We start from the raw sequence: 20578 nt of genomic DNA, 5'->3' as shown, positions 1-20578 counted from the left end.
TACCCCAGTCTATATGCGGGTAATTGAAATCCCCCATTATTATTGTGTTGCCCAGTTTGTTTGCGTCCCTGATTTCCTTTAACATTTCCGCATCCGTCTGTTCGTCCTGGCCAGGCGGACGGTAGTACACTCCTATCACTATCCTTTTCCCCTTTGCACATGGAATTTCAATCCACAGTGATTCCAAGGAGTGTTTTGCTTCCTGCAGAATTTTCAATCTATTTGATTCAAGGCTCTCGTTAATATACAATGCTACCCCTCCACCAATCCGATTCACCCTATCACTACGATATAATTTGTACCCCGGTATGACAGTGTCCCACTGGTTATCCTCCTTCCACCAGGTCTCAGAGATGCCTATTATATCTAATTTTTCATTTAGTGCAATATATTCTAACTCCCCCATCTTATTTCTTAGGCTCCTGGCATTCGCATATAGACATTTCAAACTATGTTTGTTGTTCCTAAGTACATCATGCTTAGTACTTGACAGTATTAATTGGCAATCTTTTGTCTGATTTTTATTGTTATTTAAAGATACCCGATCTACTACAATCTCTTTTGCAACCTCACTATCAGGATACTCTATCTTCCCTGTTATGGTGATATCTTTGAAAGATACCTTATCCCGAACCATGCTCTTTTGAGCGACTGTCGGCCTTCCCCCCATTTCTAGTTTAAAAGCTGCTCTATCTCCTTCTTAAACGCCGATGCCAGCAGCCTGGTCCCACTCTGGTTAAGATGGAGCCCATCCTTTCGGAATAGGCTCCCCCTTCCCCAGAATGTTGCCCAGTTCCTAACAAATCTAAAGCCCTCCTCCCTGCACCATCGTCTCATCCACGCATTGAGACTCTGGAGCTCTGCCTGTCTCTTGGGCCCTGCGCGTGGCACAGGTAGCACAGGTAGCATGTTTTTGTCACATGGAAGAGCCTGAATGCTCTAGAAGTACCAGAGCCTATGTTTTGTCTAAGGAGAGGGGGCTCTGGGCAGAATGAAAGTCTGAACAAGGGTATTTGAAAAAGTCATTCTGAGTGTGTTGGGGCCCAGCACAAAGGACTACTGATGTTATCCCTAATACTGCTTTTGACTATATCTGAACTTTTCTCTTAGAGGTCAAGTCACTTAAGGGGGCTGAGGCTGCTGTTGCCCACAAGACCCCCCATGACATTATATATCATTGCTATACGCCAAATGAAAACTTACCTGTGTTTGACCCCCCCCCCCCCCACACACACACACATTGATTATTGTACCAACATATTTGTTGTTCTCACAGTTACAATCTTTAAAATAAAATAACACATTGAGAAGGAGCCACATAATAAGTGACAACAAAACACACTTTAACTAAAAAATTTATTAACAATGTAAAATGTATAGTATATTACAGTTTGAGCTAATTCCAGCATGCCCTATAAGAGGTAACACTATGGTAATGTGCAGACACCATGCTTTATCTTTTCATGAAAACAAAATATGATAATATTTTGCTTTATGTTTGAGGTTAATTGTTGACCTTAGTACACCATTTGTTTCCACTAAATAACTTCATTCTTCAAGAATCTGCAAAAGACACTATTGGGTTGAAAGGAATAGCTATATGTATGCATAATTAGAAGTACAGTGTATTAACAAGCCATAAATACTCCTCATATATGGTTATAAATTAAGGTATTCATTTTGAGATGGCTCGGATAAAATCATCTATAGGATGGAAGACTAAATATGGATAAGGTGAGAAAAAGCTGTAAGAAAGTTTTATACATGTTCAATACTTACAATAATAATAACTTTTATTATACTGTGTTGGAATGTATACACAGTTTTGTTGCTTTCTCCATTCTGTATAAGATTGATTTCCTATAATAATATAAAATAAATTTACTGTGGTGCTAAGATTATATTGTCATAATTATATATGTATAACCTATGAAGTGTGAACATAAAAAAATATCAGCCATGGTGTTTGCATCTAATGACTGCATGGCTTAAAAGCAAACGTGCAGGTATGTCTTTAAAAAAGAGAATACATTTTTAAAAATTCTTAATTTAGAATCTGGTCCCTGCCTGATTGGATATGAATAGTCTATTGAACAGAAGGGAAATTGAACAGGGCAGCTTAAAAACATCAAATAGATAATTTATAATCAGCCACTGCATGGCGTATGATTCCACTGAATTCTGGTTTTCCTGGGATTTGGGAGAGGAATTGCTTAGCTGGATATTAGGCAACACAGTCCAAAGAATCGTCTCTTTCTTCTTCTCACTAGTGGATAAGGAGTCAGGTTTAGGAGGCTGCTATCATCTGCAACAGAAAACAAGTACCGAAATGAACAAAATGGATAAAATCGTGTGTCACGGATTTTTAGGAATTAGACATTTATACTGAAGCAAGATCATGTTGCAATGATCTAGAAAGAGTGAACAGTAACAGCCATGCATGTTTATACTAGTAGCATTTTACAAATCTCTTGATCCTTTAGAGAAAAAGGGGGAGGTAATAAATATAAATGCTTTATGGGACTGTGAAGAAAAACACTGAGGGGTCCTTTTACTAAGGTGTGCCGAAAAGTGGCCTGCACTGGTGTAGACGCGTGTATTGGATGCCCACAGGTCCATTTTTCAGTGCACCTGCAAAAAAGGCCTTTTTTGGAGGGGGCCAAAAATGGATGTACTGCAAAATGAAAATTGGCATGTGCCCATTTTGGGCTTGAGAGCTTACCGCCACCCATTCACTTAGCAGCAAGGTCTCACGTGTTAACTGGGCGGTAATCGTCAGCATGCGCACAATGCCGATTAACGCCCGGTTAGTGCTGCACGCTGTAAAATAAAAGTGTATTTTTCAGCGCGCGTGGTGGACACGCATAAAAATGAACTTACTGCCCATGCTATAGTTCTGAATTGGTGCACGTTGGGTGCATGCAGGCACCTACGCGGCTTAGTAAAAGGGCCCCTGAATTTACTTGAATCAATAGAAAATCCCAGGAAGTTTAAAATCTATGATTTAACAGGTTACATCTCAGAATTAACCAAATAAACTGAATATCAAATCTGATAAGTTTCCTTAGCGGTAAAGTATCAATAGAAAATCCCAGGAAGTTTAAAATCTATGATTTAACAGGTTACATCTCAGAATTAACCAAATAAACTGAATATCAAATCTGATAAGTTTCCTTAGCGGTAAAGTAATTCAGTTATCTCTTGCAGATATTCAGCCACTCTTACCTAACTAAACACACTGCTGAATATCTTGCTAAATTTAGCCAGTCAAAATTTAACCTACTTGATTTAATAAACTAAGGGGCCCTTTTACTAAGCCACATAGGTGCCTACGTGTGCCCAATGCACACCAATTCGAAACTACTGCCCAGCTACGGCATAGCCCAGGAGGTAATTTAATATTTTATGCGTGTCCACTACGTGCACCGGAAAATATAATATAATTTTCCGGCATGTGGTGTTAACTGGGCCGTAATCGGCATTGCACGCACGCTGACAATTACCACCCAGTTAATGCGTGAGACCTTACCACTAAGTCAACACGCGCCAATTTTGCCGCACGTCCATTTTTGGCCCCCCAAAAAAGGCCTTTTTTGCAGGTGCGCTGAAAAATGGACCTGCGCGCGTCCAATACACATGTCTAAACCAGCGCAGGCCACTTTTCGGCACACCTTAGGAAAAAAACCCTTTAGCTAGTCAGCCCTGAAATTCATGGATTTTAAAACTTCTTGGGCCTTTAACCACATAAACCTTAATTGGGGTACTCTCTAATCAGTTAAATTTTAACCAGTTAACTTTAGGAAAGGCATTACTAAAAGTTAACCAGACTGCACCAGTATTCAGCACTAGCAAGTGTAGATGAACTGGATAAAAGTACCTGTGTAACTGTAATCTCTAGTATTCAGTGACACTGCCTTAATGGGATATCTCAGGGGAGGGCAACAGTTACACACAGAGGACTGCAACATGACATAATGCCCAAACCATTAATGCAGAGCTCCATAAATCTTCTGTGGTAAATAAAATAAATACATACAAATTTAACTAAAAACTATGGAAACAAACTGATAGATTAGCAGTATTAAAAATTGCCACAAATCTGGTTAATGACATTTTCTGTGGATACTTCCTATGGTCTAGGGGGCCACGTTAAATTCAATGGAGAGCTGCAGGTTGCCCACTCCTGGGATATCTACTTGAATACCCAGTTAAAGATACCCAGATAAGTTATCCAGTTGTTTTTAACCAGATATTGGCTCACTGAATATTGCCCTTCTTTTATAACTTTGCCTTATGGAAATTATAGAGTTAGACAAAACTGTTGTTCTAGCTTTTTCCAGGTTGCCATAAAAGCCTAGATCACTGAGCTGAAAAGCTGAGGTTTAAGGGGGTCTTTTACTTAGGCGCGCTGGTGTTTTTAGCTCACGCTAAAGACGCAAATAGGAATACATAGGCGTCTTTAGTGTTTAGCGTGCACTAAAAACGCCAGTGCGTCTCAGTAAAAGACCCCTATAGTTAGTTATATACCCTTCCTGTTTACAAAGCTGCACAGCAAATGCCAACACAACCCATTCAAAGTGAATAGGCTGTGTCGGCATTATCGCACCGGCAGCTGTTAGCGCAGCTTTGTAAACAGGGAGGTTAGACTTTCCATGCACTCCTCACTATATGTGACATGGACACTAACATGTACAGACACACCACACCCTTGCACTGATGCCTTATGCTGAGAATTTCAGTATAGTGCATGATAGGAATAACAGTATATTCATATGCATCCAGGAACTCTCGATTCATAGAATTTGTAATATTAATTATTTAAATACATAAATAACTAAGGGGTCCTTTTACTAAGGTGTGCTGAAAAATGGCCTGCGGTAGTGCAGACGCATGTTTTGGGTGCACGTAGAATTATTTTTTAGCGCACCTACAAAAAAATGCCTTTTTTTTGTCGAAAATGGATGTGCGGTAAAATGAAAATTGCCGCGCGTCCATTTTGGGTCTGAGACCTTACTGCAAGCCACTGACCTAGCGGTAAAGTCTTACGCGGTAACCGGGCTGTAATGGTCTACGTGCATCAAATTCCACTTGCCGCATGTCAGAAAATAAAAAATATTTTTCAAGAGTCACGTGATGCACTGAGAGTGCCAGCAGCATAGCAGCTGAGCTCCGGGGCCCCCGCTCCTCGTTTAGCCCGAAAACCAGCTGAAAATTCAGAAACCGGCAGTTCCAGATCTCACGAGACGAAGTGCAAAGGTATATGGAACAGTTCCTGGTCTCCATGCCCGTGGGAACTGCAAAACAAAGCGTTCGGACCGAGAAAGGGAAATCGCCACCCACGGCCGTGGAACCCAAGATAGCGGAAGGGGAGCCGGAGACGTGGGCCAAGTTCTCGGACCACCAACTAGCACAGATATCAACGGCGGTCGGGACAGCCTTAGAATCCCGATTTGACTCCCTGGCAACCCAACTGGGGAAACTGGACACCAGCATGGCTGAAATATCGAAGCACACGCAAGATCTTGAGCAATGAGTGTCCAACATGGAAGACACATGGGCCACAAACGCGCCGAAATTAGAGGAGCTGGAAGCGAAGCTCAATATGCAGGCTGAGAAAATCGACGACTTAGTAAACAGGGCCCGTCGCTCCAATATAAGGCTGGTCGGCATACCTGAGTCTGTACCGGATAAAACGCTTGGGCCCATACTGGAAAAATGGCTCCAACAAGAGTTTGCGCTCTCAGACAGCAGAGGAGGCTTTTGTATTGAAAGGGCGCACAGGCTCGGGTGATATCAAGAGGGAAAGAAACCTTGGGTGGTAATAATAAAAATACATAACTTCACACACAAAGAGGAGATCATGCAAGGATATAAGCTTAAAAGGGACACTCTGAAATATGATGGAAATGCGATCCTGATCTTTCCGGATTACTCCGCTGGGTTACAGGAGAAAAGAAGGCGATTTCACCCCATATGCTCAACCCTGGTGGAAAAAAAGATTCGTTTTGCTTTGTCCTATCCTGCAGTTTTGAAAATACAACTACATGGGAAATGGAATATCTTTGCATCAGAGAAATTGGCAATGGACTTTTTAAATAGAGAGCTGGGTAGCCAAGCACCCACCCCCATGAGGAAGGACAAGATGAACTGAACAGGTTGGAATATATCTGGGCAACTATATGGACTGTCGGACCCAGAGACAGAGCGAGTGAGTGTTGCATGACTGGTTTTCGGGAGTTTGTTATTACTTCGTTTATTACATCATATGTTCTGGTTAGAGGGGAGCGGGGACCCTAGCACACAAGTGACGGCACACGTAGTTGGCTATTGGGGGGGGGGGGGGAGAAGACGGGGTGGGAGGGGTAAAGCTCAAGAATTATAGCAGGGGTGCGCTAGTAGAGGAGAGGACTGAAGGCAGCATGGGAGACGATCAGAAGGGAAGAGAAGGTCGATGCTTCCCGGGGGTAGGGCTGGGCTCCCGGGAGATACAAACAGTACGGGTTCAGAACACTCATGCAATGGGGAAATGTGATGTCACAACATAAACTCTTAACTAGAATTGTTTCCTGGAATATGTCTGGCATCACATCCCCAATTAAGAGGTCCTAGATCCTAGCACAGCTTAAACACCATAAAGCAGATATTGCATGCATTCAGGAGACAAAGTTAACTGATCTAGAGCATGAGAAACTAAAGCAACAGTGGGTGGGAGAATGCTACTATTCCTCATCGGGGGGGGGGGGGGGGAAGAGAAGTGGGGTGGCGGTCCTGATTAGAAAAGGACTACCATGCCACACGGAGCTGATTTACACAGATAATATGGGAAGGTACTTTTGTTGAAACTGAACATGCAGGGGCAGAGCTATTATTTATGTACGGTATATGGACCTAATGCCCTGGTGTCCCCCTTTTTTCAAGACCTCATAGCGTTGGGACTAAAACACTCAGATGCGCCATGGATATGGGCGGGTGATTTCAATGAGGTCATGGATCTGCAGGCCGATCGGTCGGGGACGGGGTGAAGATGTGGGGGGAGGAGCTGGATTCCATGTGCATGGCATTGACTTTAGTGGACCCCTGGTGGCTGCTGCACCCCCTCACGAATGATTACACTCATCAATCCAAGGCCCACCAAACATGGTCTTGCTTAGACTATATACTAATGGCCCAGACATTGATCTCGAGAGTAACAGGGGCAGAAATAGGGCCCCTGGAGGTGTATGACCACTCGATAATTTGGGTGGACATGGATTTTGACGGGACAGGGGCATGGGAAAGACCATGGAGATTCCTGTCCTTTTTGTACAAGGATGAACACTTTGGGAAGTATATCAGAGAGCAGTGGGAGTCTTACGTGGTATGAATGCAGAATCTTGTGAGTCCCCAACAGTGTTCTGGGAAGCCTCGAAAGCGGTGCTCAGGGGGAGCATCATAGCGTATGTGTGTGCCAGGGGGAAGAGAATAGCGGCGGGAATACTCAAACTAGAAAAGGAATTGAAACAGGCGAAAGCTAAATACCTGAAGGCCCCATCGAGAGAGCATAGGGAAGCCATGACAGCGACCTCAGTGTACCTCAATTCGCTAATCCATGAGCAGACACAGAAAAGATTGTGGGTGAGGGGAATGAGATTTCGGCGATTTGGGAACAAAGTGGGGAAGCTGTTGGCTCAGGTGGCACGTGCCCAGGAGCAGAGGAGGTTGATCACATCAGTTATCCCTCCCACTGGAGCTAGGGTAAGGACCCCAGAGGGAATTGTAGAGACCTTTCATGCATACTTCACTAAGTTATACGCGGGGGGGGGAGAGGAGGAGGAGACCCCTGCGCAAGACTACATAGATGATGCGGGGCTACCCACACTGCGGCTGACCGTCCGCAAGAGCTTGTCTAGACCAATACAAATGCAAGAGATACAACAGGTGCTTAAGTCACTCCCACAGGGCTCAGCACCAGGTCCTGACGGATACACAGCAGAGTATTATAAACTTCTACCTGCTGACTTTGGGGCGCCGCTGCTGGAATATTATGAGGCGGTGGTACAGAGAGGGAGCTTTACTCGAGGGGAGAATGAGGCATGGATAACGCTAATACCCAAACCAGGAAAACCAGAGGATCGGGTAGAATCCTACAGACCCATCTCACTTATAAATGTAGATCTCAAGATTTTAGCCCAGGTGTTAGCAAACCGGCTTGCAGTATAGGGCAATATCAGGTGGGATTCGTCAGGGGGCGACACTCAGTGCTTAATGTGACGAAGGTCCTATTAACCATTGCTCAGTGCCGGGCAACCGACACTCATCTCTTACTGACAAACCTCGACGCCGAAAAGGCTTTTGATAAAGTGAGATGGAGTTTTTTGTTCCGGGCGTTGGAACATATGGGCATATCGGGCTGGTTCCTGGCTGCCATAAAAACGTTGTATGCGACACCCACAGCTAGACTTTTAGTAAATGGAATGAGGTCTGAACCTCTAGAGATACAGGCCGGCACCAGGCAGGGGTGTCCCCTCTCCCCTCTATTGTTTCTCTTGTATTTAGAGCCCCTGCTGCGCACGATCGAACTGGACCCCAAGATATATGGAGTTCCCCTACCAAGCCAAACGGTGAAGGTATTAGCCTTCGCAGATGACCTGTTTTTGACGCTGGCAAGGCCACAAGAATCATTAAATCGGTTGCTCAAAGTAATAGACGAATTTGGGTTCCATTCTGGGTTTAAATTGAACCCCCAGAAGTCGGTGGCCCTGCCCTCGGAGATAGGCATAAAGACGGGATAGGAGGGACCCTTTCCATTGCAGTGGGTTCAGGATGCCATGACGTATCTGGGGGTGAGAATCCCACTTGATCTAACCCGCATTTATGCATCAAATATGGAACCACTAAAAAACAAAGTGGAGAAAGCGTTGGGTAGGTGGCAGGCGCTCCCTATATCTCTGATGGGACGGGTAGCCCTATACAACATGATCTTGTTTCCGGCCTGGGTTTACACTTATCAAATGATGCCCATGTATCTCCGGGGTAAAGATGAGAGGTGGCTCAAGACAAAACTAACTAAATTCTTATGGCAGGGGAAGAGGGCCGGGATGACAATGTCTAACGCCATGCTGCTCCGGGAAAAGGGAGGTCTAGGAGTACTGAATTTGCGTTTACTGTCGATAGCAAGCGGGATACGCCACCTCTCAGACTGGTTTAGAAATACGGAATATTTCACGCTTACATTGTCAGAGACACACTGGTTCCACGAGCAGCACTTTGCGAGCTGGTTGCAGGCCCCGGGGGGTCAGGCGCAGAATCTGGGCCCAGCAACCCCGATATTTCAACCATTGAGATATACCTGGAAATGGTTATGCAAATTCTTCACACTCAATAATTCTAGTTCTCCTATGCTGCCTATTAGGCGGAACCCTCAGTTTCTAGTGGGAAGCACCTCACGTGTTTTTCAGATTTGGGCAACAAAAGAGTGAGATATGTATACCATGTGGTGAATGAGCAGGGCATGATAAAGACGTTTGTTGAACTATGCAGAGAGTTTAAACTACCGAAGGACATGTTTGCATTTTTACAGTTACAACATTATGTACGGTCCTTGCCGAGAGAGACTTTGACAATGGACATGTGGGAAAGTTTCAATGCCCTGCTAGGCTTGGATGCACAGGCTAGAGTGCCGCTGAAATATTTTCACGCCCACGTGAGAGAACACACCAAACCAGCGAACTACTCTGCAGTGCTACAACAATGGAACACGGAACTAGGAACACGAGTTACCCAAGAGCAATTGGAAATGTGCATCAAGCGGATTTACAAATTAACTGTAAATGTGCAGTGGTGGGAAACTCAATATAAATTTATATTCCGATTGTATATATCACCACATAGAGCATATAGAGCCACGCTGAGAGAAACTGACTCCTGCCCAAAATGTGGCCGCACAAATGCACATCTGGGCCACATGTTTTGGGCATGTCCAAAAATACACGGATTCTGGAAAAACATGGCGGAGCATGTATCAGGCATGTGGCGACTCAGATGGCAACACTCCCCTAAACAACTTTTCCATATTACCATTCAGGGACAAGCACCGGCTGGCATGAGAGCATTTCTCCAGCGGGCAACCCTGATGGGGAAGAAAGCAATATTACAAGTATGGTTGACAGAGGAACAGCCCACAGTCAGCAGATGGAGATCGCTGATGATACAAATGTGTGCTCTGGAGCGCAGTAGTATAAAGGACCTTGTATCGAAGACAGGAGACTTATTTTGTAAAACTGGTCTCCCTACTGGGACACCATGACACCAGTGGCTAGGAGCAGATTTTGAACGCTTGAGCTGGGGGGGGGGGGGGGGGGGGGGGGGAGGGAGGGGGGGGAAGGGAGGGATGGAAGGGGAGAAAATGGGAAAATGTTGGAATAAGAAATTGTTAAGACACATGGTTGTAGATTGCAATATTGCATGTATACATTGTGTTCAGAGGATATAATAAAAATGATTTATTAAAAAAAAATATATATATTTTTCAGATGCACTTACCGGCCACGTGCCAAAATTGCAATTACTGCAAGGGCCACGCCGGTAACCGGGTGGTAACTCCAATTTGGCGCACTTAGGCGCTTATGCGGCGTAGTAAAAGGGCCCCTAAAATTTGATAGCAGAACAGCCTATATTTCCCCTCAGATTGTAGAATTTTTAAAAAGTCTAGAACTAGGAGGAGCTTTGAGGATCTCAAGTCTCAGATTAATGGACAGGGCTGATATTTTTGAGAATTTCACTTGTTTGGAGCTTCTCGTACTTCTGACCACTTGCTGATGCCAGAGGGCACAGCAGAAAAATAGTTTAGGAACCCTGAACGAGAAAGGTCATACGGCATGCTGCTGATGCAGGGTAAAGTCCCTGATGCTTAATCCCTGTGGCCATTAGTGATAAAGACCAGCCTGATTCTCTTTTATAAGAAACAAATGCTTACAGATAACAGAAAAAGACCATTTCTAGTTATTTAAATATTGCTATGTATGATATCTCGAGTCAGTTATTGTTTGTGATACTAAAAATAATGACCGCTATCTAAAAATGTCTAGTTTACAAGGATGACAATGCTAATATCAAATAGTTTGAACTTTGTGTCTCATTCAATTCCTCTAGACAAACACTGATTTAAATAACACTGACCTCAAATCTCCTGATAGGGAATAATACGCTAAGTACTGAAAAAAAAAACCACTATCATAAATGGGAGTCAGTTATTATCACAGGTGTCTACTTTACTTTATAGAATACTAGTGTAACTGGTAAGTATACGTCTATAGTTTAGGCATGAGCACTTCAACCAATCATAATGCTGATAGAAAAGCTTGCACCTAAATGCAGGAGATAAGTATGCAATTTATAATATTCTATAAGTTACAGATGTGCGAATCCTACCCATGCTCCAGCTAGCCTCCACCTATGTTTACGCCTGAAGCATAATGAAACTAACCTGCTTCTGTTATTAGAAATTGGGCTCACAAGGCTGTGCTGGGAATTAGAATTTCCAGAGGTCTCAGAGCCTGCCAAAGTATCCAAGGTCTTCATTCTGTCCTTTTCTACCTTTGGCCTCACAGAGTTTGTCTGTTTTTCACTTATTTAAAACTAGTTACATGCCCATGTTTATACTGCTTTGATATTGAATCCCTCTACCACAGGCTTCTATGAACTGCCTGTGGTAGATTGTTTTTTTTTTTTATTCCTCTTCAAAGATTTTACCTTTTTCTCAGACCCTGCATATGTCCTGATTGGTCACCTTGGCCAGGTTCTGCCATGCTTGGGCTGGGCAGAGCAAGAGTATAACTACGGCTATGCACTGTTACTTTAGGGGCTTTTTTTTTTTCTTTTGCATTGCTCCATTATTCCATCTCTGTGCACTGTGGGGATTTTTGCCACAAGTCACTGCAGTCCAGACCCTTCATGCTCCTTCCCCGTGCAAGGGAGGCTAGATACTGCTATGAAGATCCTTTACCTGTAAACAGAAGCTATGTAGTTGTTTACTCTGCTGGCATCAAAGATGGAAACCCTCTTACCAGAAATTCAAGAAAGGACTGAAAACATGGCTATTCGAGCAATCTTGTAACGTTTAGAGCAGTGATTCCCAAATCTGGTCCTGGAGGCATTTCAGCCAGTCAGGCTTTCAGGATATCCACAATGAATATTCATGACAGAGATTTGCATGCAGTGGAAGCACAGTTATTATTCAAAAATACAAAACAACCAGCAAAGTAACAGTAGGAGTCATTGCTGTTCTAGATCAACACCTACCTGTGAAATATGCACTATGTAAGATATGTGCATATTTACAGAACAACATTTAGGCAGATTGAATAAGCACACATAAGTGCTGACAATTATTATAATTATCTACATATGTAATCGGCACATATCTGTTAGTGCCCACTTTATAGAATTACTGCCTTAGTGGCTGACGGCCTATGTTTCTCAATCTTAGATAATGCAGAGATAACAAGACTTACCTTGATTCTTTAATGGTAAAGGCATAGTTTCCCTGAGTTTGCTTAAAAGGTTTTTCATGTCTCTGATATCTCTGTAGAATTGAAAAATAAAATGACTAGGGCAGAGAAAAACACTTCAAAACTTCCAAACTAATAGCTCATGTTCTGTTTACTTGGTTTGATGGAACAGCAGGGTGTGAATACGAACAACTAAACTGCCTGCTGTACAACGGCCCTCAGCAACAGCTGACATTATGGTCGCTTCTTATTTTTCTGCTCAAGAGCACCTATGAGTCAGAAAAGTCGATAGACATTTTAAAGCTTCTCGTGGGTGAAACAGCATTTTAGCCACAGGAAGAGGCACTTACATATACTTTTACAAAGAATAAACATAGGCTTTTTTGCCTCAGAGGACAGGTTGGGCAGAGCTAGGTCAGAGTGGCAAGAAATGTGTGCATGTTATAAAATACAGTAGTCCAGAAAAAAAAAAAATCACAAAGGGCTCTCAAGAATGGAACAAGCACATTCAAATTTGTTTTATTAATGACCTAACAAAGGCTGTGTTTCGGCGTGACTAACACCTGCTTCAGGGGCCAATTCTAGGGACACTAGGAATGTGAGTGGTTGCTCAAAATGTAGTGGCTCAACACAGTGATAGTCCAGTAAAAGACTGGAGTGGAGCGAAATGCTGAGAAACTGTGCCACTTATGCATCTAGTGTTGCTTGAATTGTGCAGGTTCAATCTTTGAAGGACAGTGTTTGCTTATGTGTTTGTAATTTTGTTATACTGTATTTATTTTTTATAATATAATATTTTATCTGTAAACTGCTTTGATTTGTTCACAAGTAAGGCGGTATAGTAAATTTTGATAAATAATAAATGACCCCTGAAGCAAGTGTTAGTTATGCTGAAACTTGTGTTGGGTCGTTAATAAAAGCACACTTGTTCCATTCTTGAGAGCCCTTTGTGCTTATTTTGGGACTGCTTGTACTCTCTGCTCTGTACTACTAGTAATCATTTCTATAGTGCTACTAGATGTATACAGTGCTGTACACATTATATGCAGGTACTTTATCTGTCTCTAGAGGGCACATAATCTAAGTTTTTGTATCTGGGACAATGGAGGGTTAAGTGACTTGTGCAAGGTTACAAGAAGCTGCAGTGGGAACTGAGCCCAGGTTGCCAGGATCAAAGCCCACTGCACTAACCATTAGGCCACTCCTTCTCTATATAAGCATACCCATGCAAACTTATAACAACAATTTGCACCTACCTAAGAACATCTGTAAATGTTTGCATCTACTTCAGGAGTGTTCAATGTTGGTCCTTGAGATCCACAACCCAGTCAGGTTTTCAGGATTTTCTCAATGAATATGCATGAGATCTATCTGCATGCACTGTATACAAATGGATCTCATCCATATTCATTGGGGAAATCCTGAAAACCCCAGGCTAGGTGCTCTCTTACATAATTACTCTCCACTCTTGAATTCCCCTACAAAACTTTTCAATTTGTTAAACCATTGAAGTCATCTAAAATCTTCAAAATTATTATAAATGCATTCATTTCACTATGGGAATGTTAGGGAAATAAACAGAATCTCACACATGCAAACTTAAGTTATTGGCTCTTATTTTAGAAGCCTATTTGTGATTTACACATGTAAATATTGAATGAAAATTAAAAAAATCTAATTTTGAAAAGCTAGGATTTAACACGTGTAAATCTGCACTACATGCATATGGCAAGGAGCATGGTTTAGGTGGGACCAAGGCAGGGCCACAAAATACACATGTAATCCCCATTTCAGAAGGGAAATGATATTGCTGATCATTGTATTCAAAGTTGGGCTTTCCTGTTGCCCCCAAGTGCAAACAGGTTTTGTAAAGATGCTCGAATTGGGCAGTGGTCTAGAAGAGGGACTAGGGAAGAAAACCTCCTTAATCCCTCAGTTTTTTTCGACCCAAAATTGCTAATACTGAATGACTGCAGACTCTGTACTTAATTGGGAGTACTTAGACATGTAGGTTACCAAAATGGCATACATACACAACTATATGTCGCATTTACACATCTAGGTTCTGAAACACCAACTTAGATGTATATATGCTTGACACTGTGGAGTACACAGTCACATTATATCGCCAGCATCAATTACATTTGAAGAACGACCTAACACAGCTGTGTTTCGGCATAAACTTATGCCTGCATCAGGGGTCACAAGAAAATCTCATCAGATGCCAGTAAAATCCAATCAATTGCTGGTTCTGAATTCTTGTTACACTCCTTGAAAGAGCGATATAAAGGCAGCACTACAAAATGAAGGGGCTAAATCTGCTACTCAAATGAAGCGCATTGCACCCAGGTACAAAGTTCAGCACTGAGACATGCATGTTGCCTCTACTGATGTTTTCAATGTTAACAACTGGAAAATGGTTTTCTGCTGCATGTAACAGGTGCATTCCTGCATATATTTTAGAAAAACGCTCTACAGTGGCAGATCCTTTTCTAAAACACTACCAGAATTTGACACATCCTGACCTGGACATCTCAGTTCCAATTTTTTACACGTTTCAAATAAAACGGAGGTGCACATCTGTCAACTTTTTCACAGGTTTTAAATGTTTCCTCTCTTTCATGCTCACATTGCTTCTTTTTCCTCTCAACCTTTTCACCTACCTTCAACCCCCCTCTCTCTCTCTTCTTCCCAACAAAGTCTGAAACTCTTTTTCAGACTCAACCGCTCATCTGTTCTCCTCCAACACACTGGTAGGATCACTCTCTTTGTTTTATCCTCTCATTCTAAACCTTTCCATGCTCCCCCATCTCTCTCATCCTTCCTTTCCTCTCAATCAACCATCATCTCTGGCATATCCTCCTGTCCCCCTTTCCCAGCTCATTTCTCCTCTCTCAGCCCCTCCACTCATTCCCCTACTGCGCTACTTATCCCAGGTTCATCACCTCAATCTTCTCCTCTTTCCTATTCCAAACACCCAAACCCTCCCACCATCCAGCTTCTCTTTTCTCTCCCTCTTTTGGGAGCACACAATTTAATTTATGCACAGACTCTTAAAAGTTTTAACAGTAATATTCTTAAATACAAACCACACAACAACCCACCCTTGGAAATGCCTCATGAAACAGCACGTAAACTTATATGTATACAAGCATCTATCAAGTGGGTATTTTTGAAACAGCAAAAATCAAAATGGGTGTGGAAACACAAAATATACTTCAAAATCCAAACAATATGTCCCACTGAAAAACTAAAGAGAACAAATATCAAAAAACAGTAAAACAACAGCTCAAGATCTCAAAAACAGGAAGGAAAAGCCTCAAAGAGCTCCAGGTCTAACGACCTATAGAGCTTTGAGGATCAATGCGATCTGCTTTTCATCATTGGCAAACACCTTCCGTTAATTATAGTGTCCACTGGAAATAGCACCCATAAAGTGTCTAACCGAGATAGCACAATCACATTTTTGTAAGTTCCATACTCAAAGGACTTCTTGTGAGCCAGCTTTCTTATCAACGGATAAGATCCCCAGGATCAAAGATGGCCAGCAATTTGCACTGCTACTTCAGGGTCCACAACTCTAGAGTTCTCTTAACCGGGGGCATAGCCAGACCTCACGGTGGGAGGGGGCCAGAGCCCAAGGTGGGGGGGGGGGGGGGGAGCAGATTTTAGTCTGCCACCCCGCTGCCTCATCCCCCCGCTGATTCGCCGCTTCCCCTCACCGCACTCCACAGAAGCAAATACCTTTGTTGGCGGGGGTCCCCAACCCCCGCCAGCTGGCCTTCTTCAGTGCTGTGTTCTCTGCCATGCTCTTTCTTCTTGCTGACGTCCTGTGTACGCTCCTTTAAGTGAAACTGAGCAGGACGTCAGCAGGAAGAAAGAGCACAGGGCAGGGAACGCGGCGCGCCAGAGACTGGCGCTGAAAAAGGCTTCGGCTGGTGGAGGTTGGGGACCCCCGCCAGCAAAACCAGTAGCCTGGACGAAATTTGGGGGGACCCAGGCCCACGTGACCCCACCTAGCTATGCCACTGCTCTTAACAGCGCTCCTCACTCATCTGTATTCAAATGGGTTTGATATTTGTTCTCTTTAGCTTTTGAGTGGGACATATCATTTGGATTTTGAAGTACATTTTTGTAACAGGCCACTTATGCAGATAGGGATGAATTCTATATATGGCGCCAAAAAAACACCATGGTTAGTGCTATTCTATAAACCTCGCATTAAGGGCCTCTTTTATCAAGCCTCGCTAGCAGTTCCCAGTGCAGCAGTGCCAACAAAGCCCATTCACTTTGAACAGACTCAGTCAGAACTGCTGCATGGGAACCACTAGCAAGGTTTGATAAAAGAGGCCCAAAATTAGGTGCGGTTTATAGAATACACACAGCGCCTGTTCCTACGACTAAAATTTAGGCATGATCATTTACACCAACTAAAACCTGGTGTAAATGCCTGCGCCTATCTTAGGCACGGATCATGCATATTCTATAACAGTGTGTGCAATTTTTAGGAATGCCCACGACCCACCCATGGCCCTCCCATGGCCACACCCCCTTTGAGATCCACGTCAGAATTTACGCGCAGCACTTTACAGAGTATGCTTAGAAAGTTGCAAGTGTAAATTCTAATTAGTGCCAAATAGTGCTGATAATTGCTAGTTAGTGGTCAGTTATTGCACGTGCAACTTCAATTGCCATATATAGAATCTGAGGGATAACACCAGGGCAGATGCAAAGTCTGAGGTTTGCACCAGGTGTCAAAGAGAAAATATGCACATACCTTCCATTGCAAACTGGCAGGTAAAACTAGTCCCCTCACAGCCATCATCTCTGGTATAGCCTCCTGTCCCCCTTTCACCGGCTCATATCTCCTTTCTCCCCCTCCTTCACGCTCATCTACTCTCCCCCTCCTAGAATTATCCTGTCAGTCTCCTTCTCTTTCCTATCCCAAACACCCAAACTCTCCTACCATTCAGCTTCTCTCCTCTCTCCCTCCCTCCAAGCACACTTACATTTAAGCTGGCTCTTTTGGGACCACAAATTTTCTAGGTTAATTTATGCACATACACATGAAATTTTTAAAAGCATGTGCATACATGCAAACCACACAACAACCCAGCACATTTCTCCATAGAAAGAACATGCATAGTTTTGAAAAGATGCAAAAGTACCTGTGTTATTGTCTCCCCATTCCAAGGCTACCTTCTTTTTGCAGGGGGTAAAAATATGTGTGCTGTTGCTCCCTATGTGCACTTCTATCTGGGAAAGTGTGGGCAATTTCCAGGCAACTGATTTAACTGGGCCCATGTTTTCTGAAAGCATCCCTCTTTCTGATATACTACTACATTATATTTATTGCTTTACATTTAGCACAACAATAGAGGGGCATAATCGAACGGGGCACCTAAGTTTTCATGAGGGCATCCTCGCAGAACGGCCCCGTAAAAGGGCAGGGCAACCCATATTATTGAAACAAGATGGGCGTCCATCTTTCGTTTTGATAATACGGTCGGGACACCCAAATCATGAAATTTAGGTCGACCTTAGAGATGGTCATCCTTAGGTCATTTTTGAGATGGTCGTCCCTGGTTTTCGGCGATAATGGAAACCAAGGACGCCCATCTCAAAAACTACCAATCGAAGGCATTTGGTCGTGGGAGGAGCCAGCATTCGTAGTGCACTGGTCCCCCTCACATGCCAGGACACCAACCGGGCAACCTAGGGTCACTGCAGTGGACTTCACAAATTGCTCCCAGCTATATAGCTCCTTTACCTTGGGTGTTAAGCCCCCCCAAAACCCACTCCTCACAACTGTACACCACTACCATAGCCCTAAGGGGTGAAGGGGAGCACCTACATGTGGGTACAGTGGGTTTCTGGTGGGTTTTGAAGGGCTCACATTTACCACCACAAGTGTAACAGGTGGGGGGGGGGGGGGGTGGGCCTGGGTCCGCCTGCCTGAACTGCACTGCACCCACTAAAACTGCTCCACGGACCTGCATACTGCTGTCATAGAGCTGGATATGACATTTGAGGCTGGCATAGAGGCTGGCAAAAAAGTATTTTTTAACATTTTTTTTGAGGGTGGGAGGGGGTTAGTGACCACTGGGGGAGTAAGGGGAGGTGATCCCCGATTCCCTCCGGTGGTCATCTGGTCAGTTCAGGCACCTTTTTGATGCTTGGACGTGGAAAGAAATGGACCAAGTAAAGTCGTCCAAGTGTTCGCTAGGGACGCCCTTCTTTTTTCCATTATCGGCCGAGGACGCCCATCTCCTAAGCACGCCCCAGTCCCGCCTTCGCTACACTGCTGACACGCCCCCGTGAACTTTGGTCGTCCCTGCGATGGAAAGCAGCTGAGGACGCCCAAAATTGGCTTTCGATTATGCTGATTTGGGCGACCTTGCGAGAAGGACGCCCATCTCCCGATTTGTGTCAGAAGATGGGTGCCCTTCTCTTTCAAAAATTTAACTGATATTAGCACTCTCCTCAAGTCACTTCATTGGCTCCCTATCCATTTCTGCATACAGTTCAAACTCCTTTTATTGACTTGCAAGTACATTCATTCTACAGCTCCTCAGTACCTCTCCACTCTTATCTCTCCCTACGCTCCTCCCTGGCAACTCCTGTTGACTGAGTAAATCTCTCTTATCTGCACTCTTCTCCTCCACTGCTAACTCCAGACTCCATTCCTTTTATCTTGCTGCACCATATGCCTGGAATAGTCTTCCTCAGCCGGTACGTCAAGCTCCATCTCTGGCCGTCGTCAAATCTAGGCTAAAAGCCCACCTTTTTTATGCTGCTTTTAACTCCTAACCCTTACTCACTTGTTTAGTATGCATGCTTTATCATTCCCACCTTAGTAATTCTCTTATTCTTTATTTGTCCTGTTTGTCTGTCCTAATTAGATTGTAAGCTCTATTGAGCAGGGACAGTCTCTTTATGTCCAGTGTACAGTGCTGTGTACGTCTAGTAGTGCTATAGAAATGGTAAGTAGTAGGTAGTAGTAGTAGTAGGATGTCTTCAAAAGGGTTTGACTGAGAGGGAAGAACAGATACCAAGTGAGACGAAACTATGAAAATGAAACTGTCGCCACCAAAGTTCCAGCATTGATGCTGTTTGAAGGATCAGATTTATAAGCTACTTTGGGGGCTCATTTTCAAAACAGAAAAAGGTCAAAAAAGTGGCAGATGGACATTTTTTGTCCACAATGTCCACATCGATATTTTTGAAACCCATTTTTAAGATGTTTTTCTTTGCAGTTCATCTGCAGTGCATCCAAGGCATATCGAGTGTGGGATTTTTAGTGTTTCCAAAACTTGGACGTTTTTCTGTCATAATGGAACAAAACAAAAATATCCGGGGCTAAAAGTTTAATGTTTTGGTCTAGACCTGTTTCAATCACAACTAAGTCACAAAAAGATGACCTAAATGACCACATGACCACTAGAAGGATTAAGGCATGACCCCCCACTCTTACTCCTCCAATGGTCACTGATCCTCTCCCACCCCCAAAGATTTGAAATAAACAGTATATGACTGCCTCAGATGTTATGGCCAGTCCTATTAGAGCAGCAAGAAGGTCCCTGGAGTAGCCTAGTAGTCGGTGCAGTGCACTGTAGAGAAGGGGACCCAGGCCCATATCTCATTCTGTTACACTTGTGGTAGAAAGTATGAGCCCACCAAAACTCACAAAAAAATCTACTGTACCCACATATAGGTGACACCTGCAGCCATACTGTAGTGGTGTACAGCTGGGTACAGTAGGCTTTTTGGTGGATTTTGGAGGGTTCCCCATACAATACAAGGGGGTAACAGTGAGATGTATACCTGGGACCTTTTATGTGAAGTCCACTGCAGCACCCCCTAGGGTGCTCCACTACTCTGCGTGGCCAATCTACTAACAATACTGCTCCCTTCCCCATATGTCCCAATAGCTTGTTTTTGTGCAGTTTTCCCTTGGGTGGTTTTTTTTTTTTTTTTTTAAATAAATGGTCACAAGGAAAATGGCCATTTTTGAACAAAAACATACACGTTTTTCTGATTCAAAAATTGCTATGTACGCCACTTGATTGTTGGATATTTTCAGCAAAATG

General features: G+C 43.6%; 1 protein-coding gene across 4 annotated transcripts in view; it reads right to left on the bottom strand.

The window, feature by feature from the left end:
• Positions 1 to 1347: 1347 nt before the first annotated feature.
• Positions 1348 to 20578, bottom strand: part of RGS7BP (regulator of G protein signaling 7 binding protein) — a 185726-nt gene continuing 166495 nt past the window's right edge. For 3 of the 4 annotated variants that reach the window (XM_030193176.1, XM_030193177.1, XM_030193178.1), the window contains 2 exons: positions 12492 to 12562; positions 1348 to 2305 (listed from right to left, as the gene is read on the bottom strand). In XM_030193176.1, coding sequence (XP_030049036.1) covers positions 2214 to 2305; positions 12492 to 12562 — 163 coding nt within the window. In that variant the 3' untranslated portion in view covers positions 1348 to 2213. Of the gene's footprint in view, positions 2306 to 12487; positions 12563 to 20578 lie in introns of those variants that run through there. The other variant, XM_030193179.1, reaches the window with a different exon arrangement.

Source organism: Microcaecilia unicolor, chromosome 2 (genome assembly GCF_901765095.1).
Source record: "Microcaecilia unicolor chromosome 2, aMicUni1.1, whole genome shotgun sequence".
Taxonomy (NCBI): Eukaryota; Metazoa; Chordata; class Amphibia; order Gymnophiona; family Siphonopidae; genus Microcaecilia; species Microcaecilia unicolor.
The sequence above is the reverse complement of the archived record's forward strand: the minus strand, read 5'-3'. Positions and strand labels throughout refer to the sequence as shown.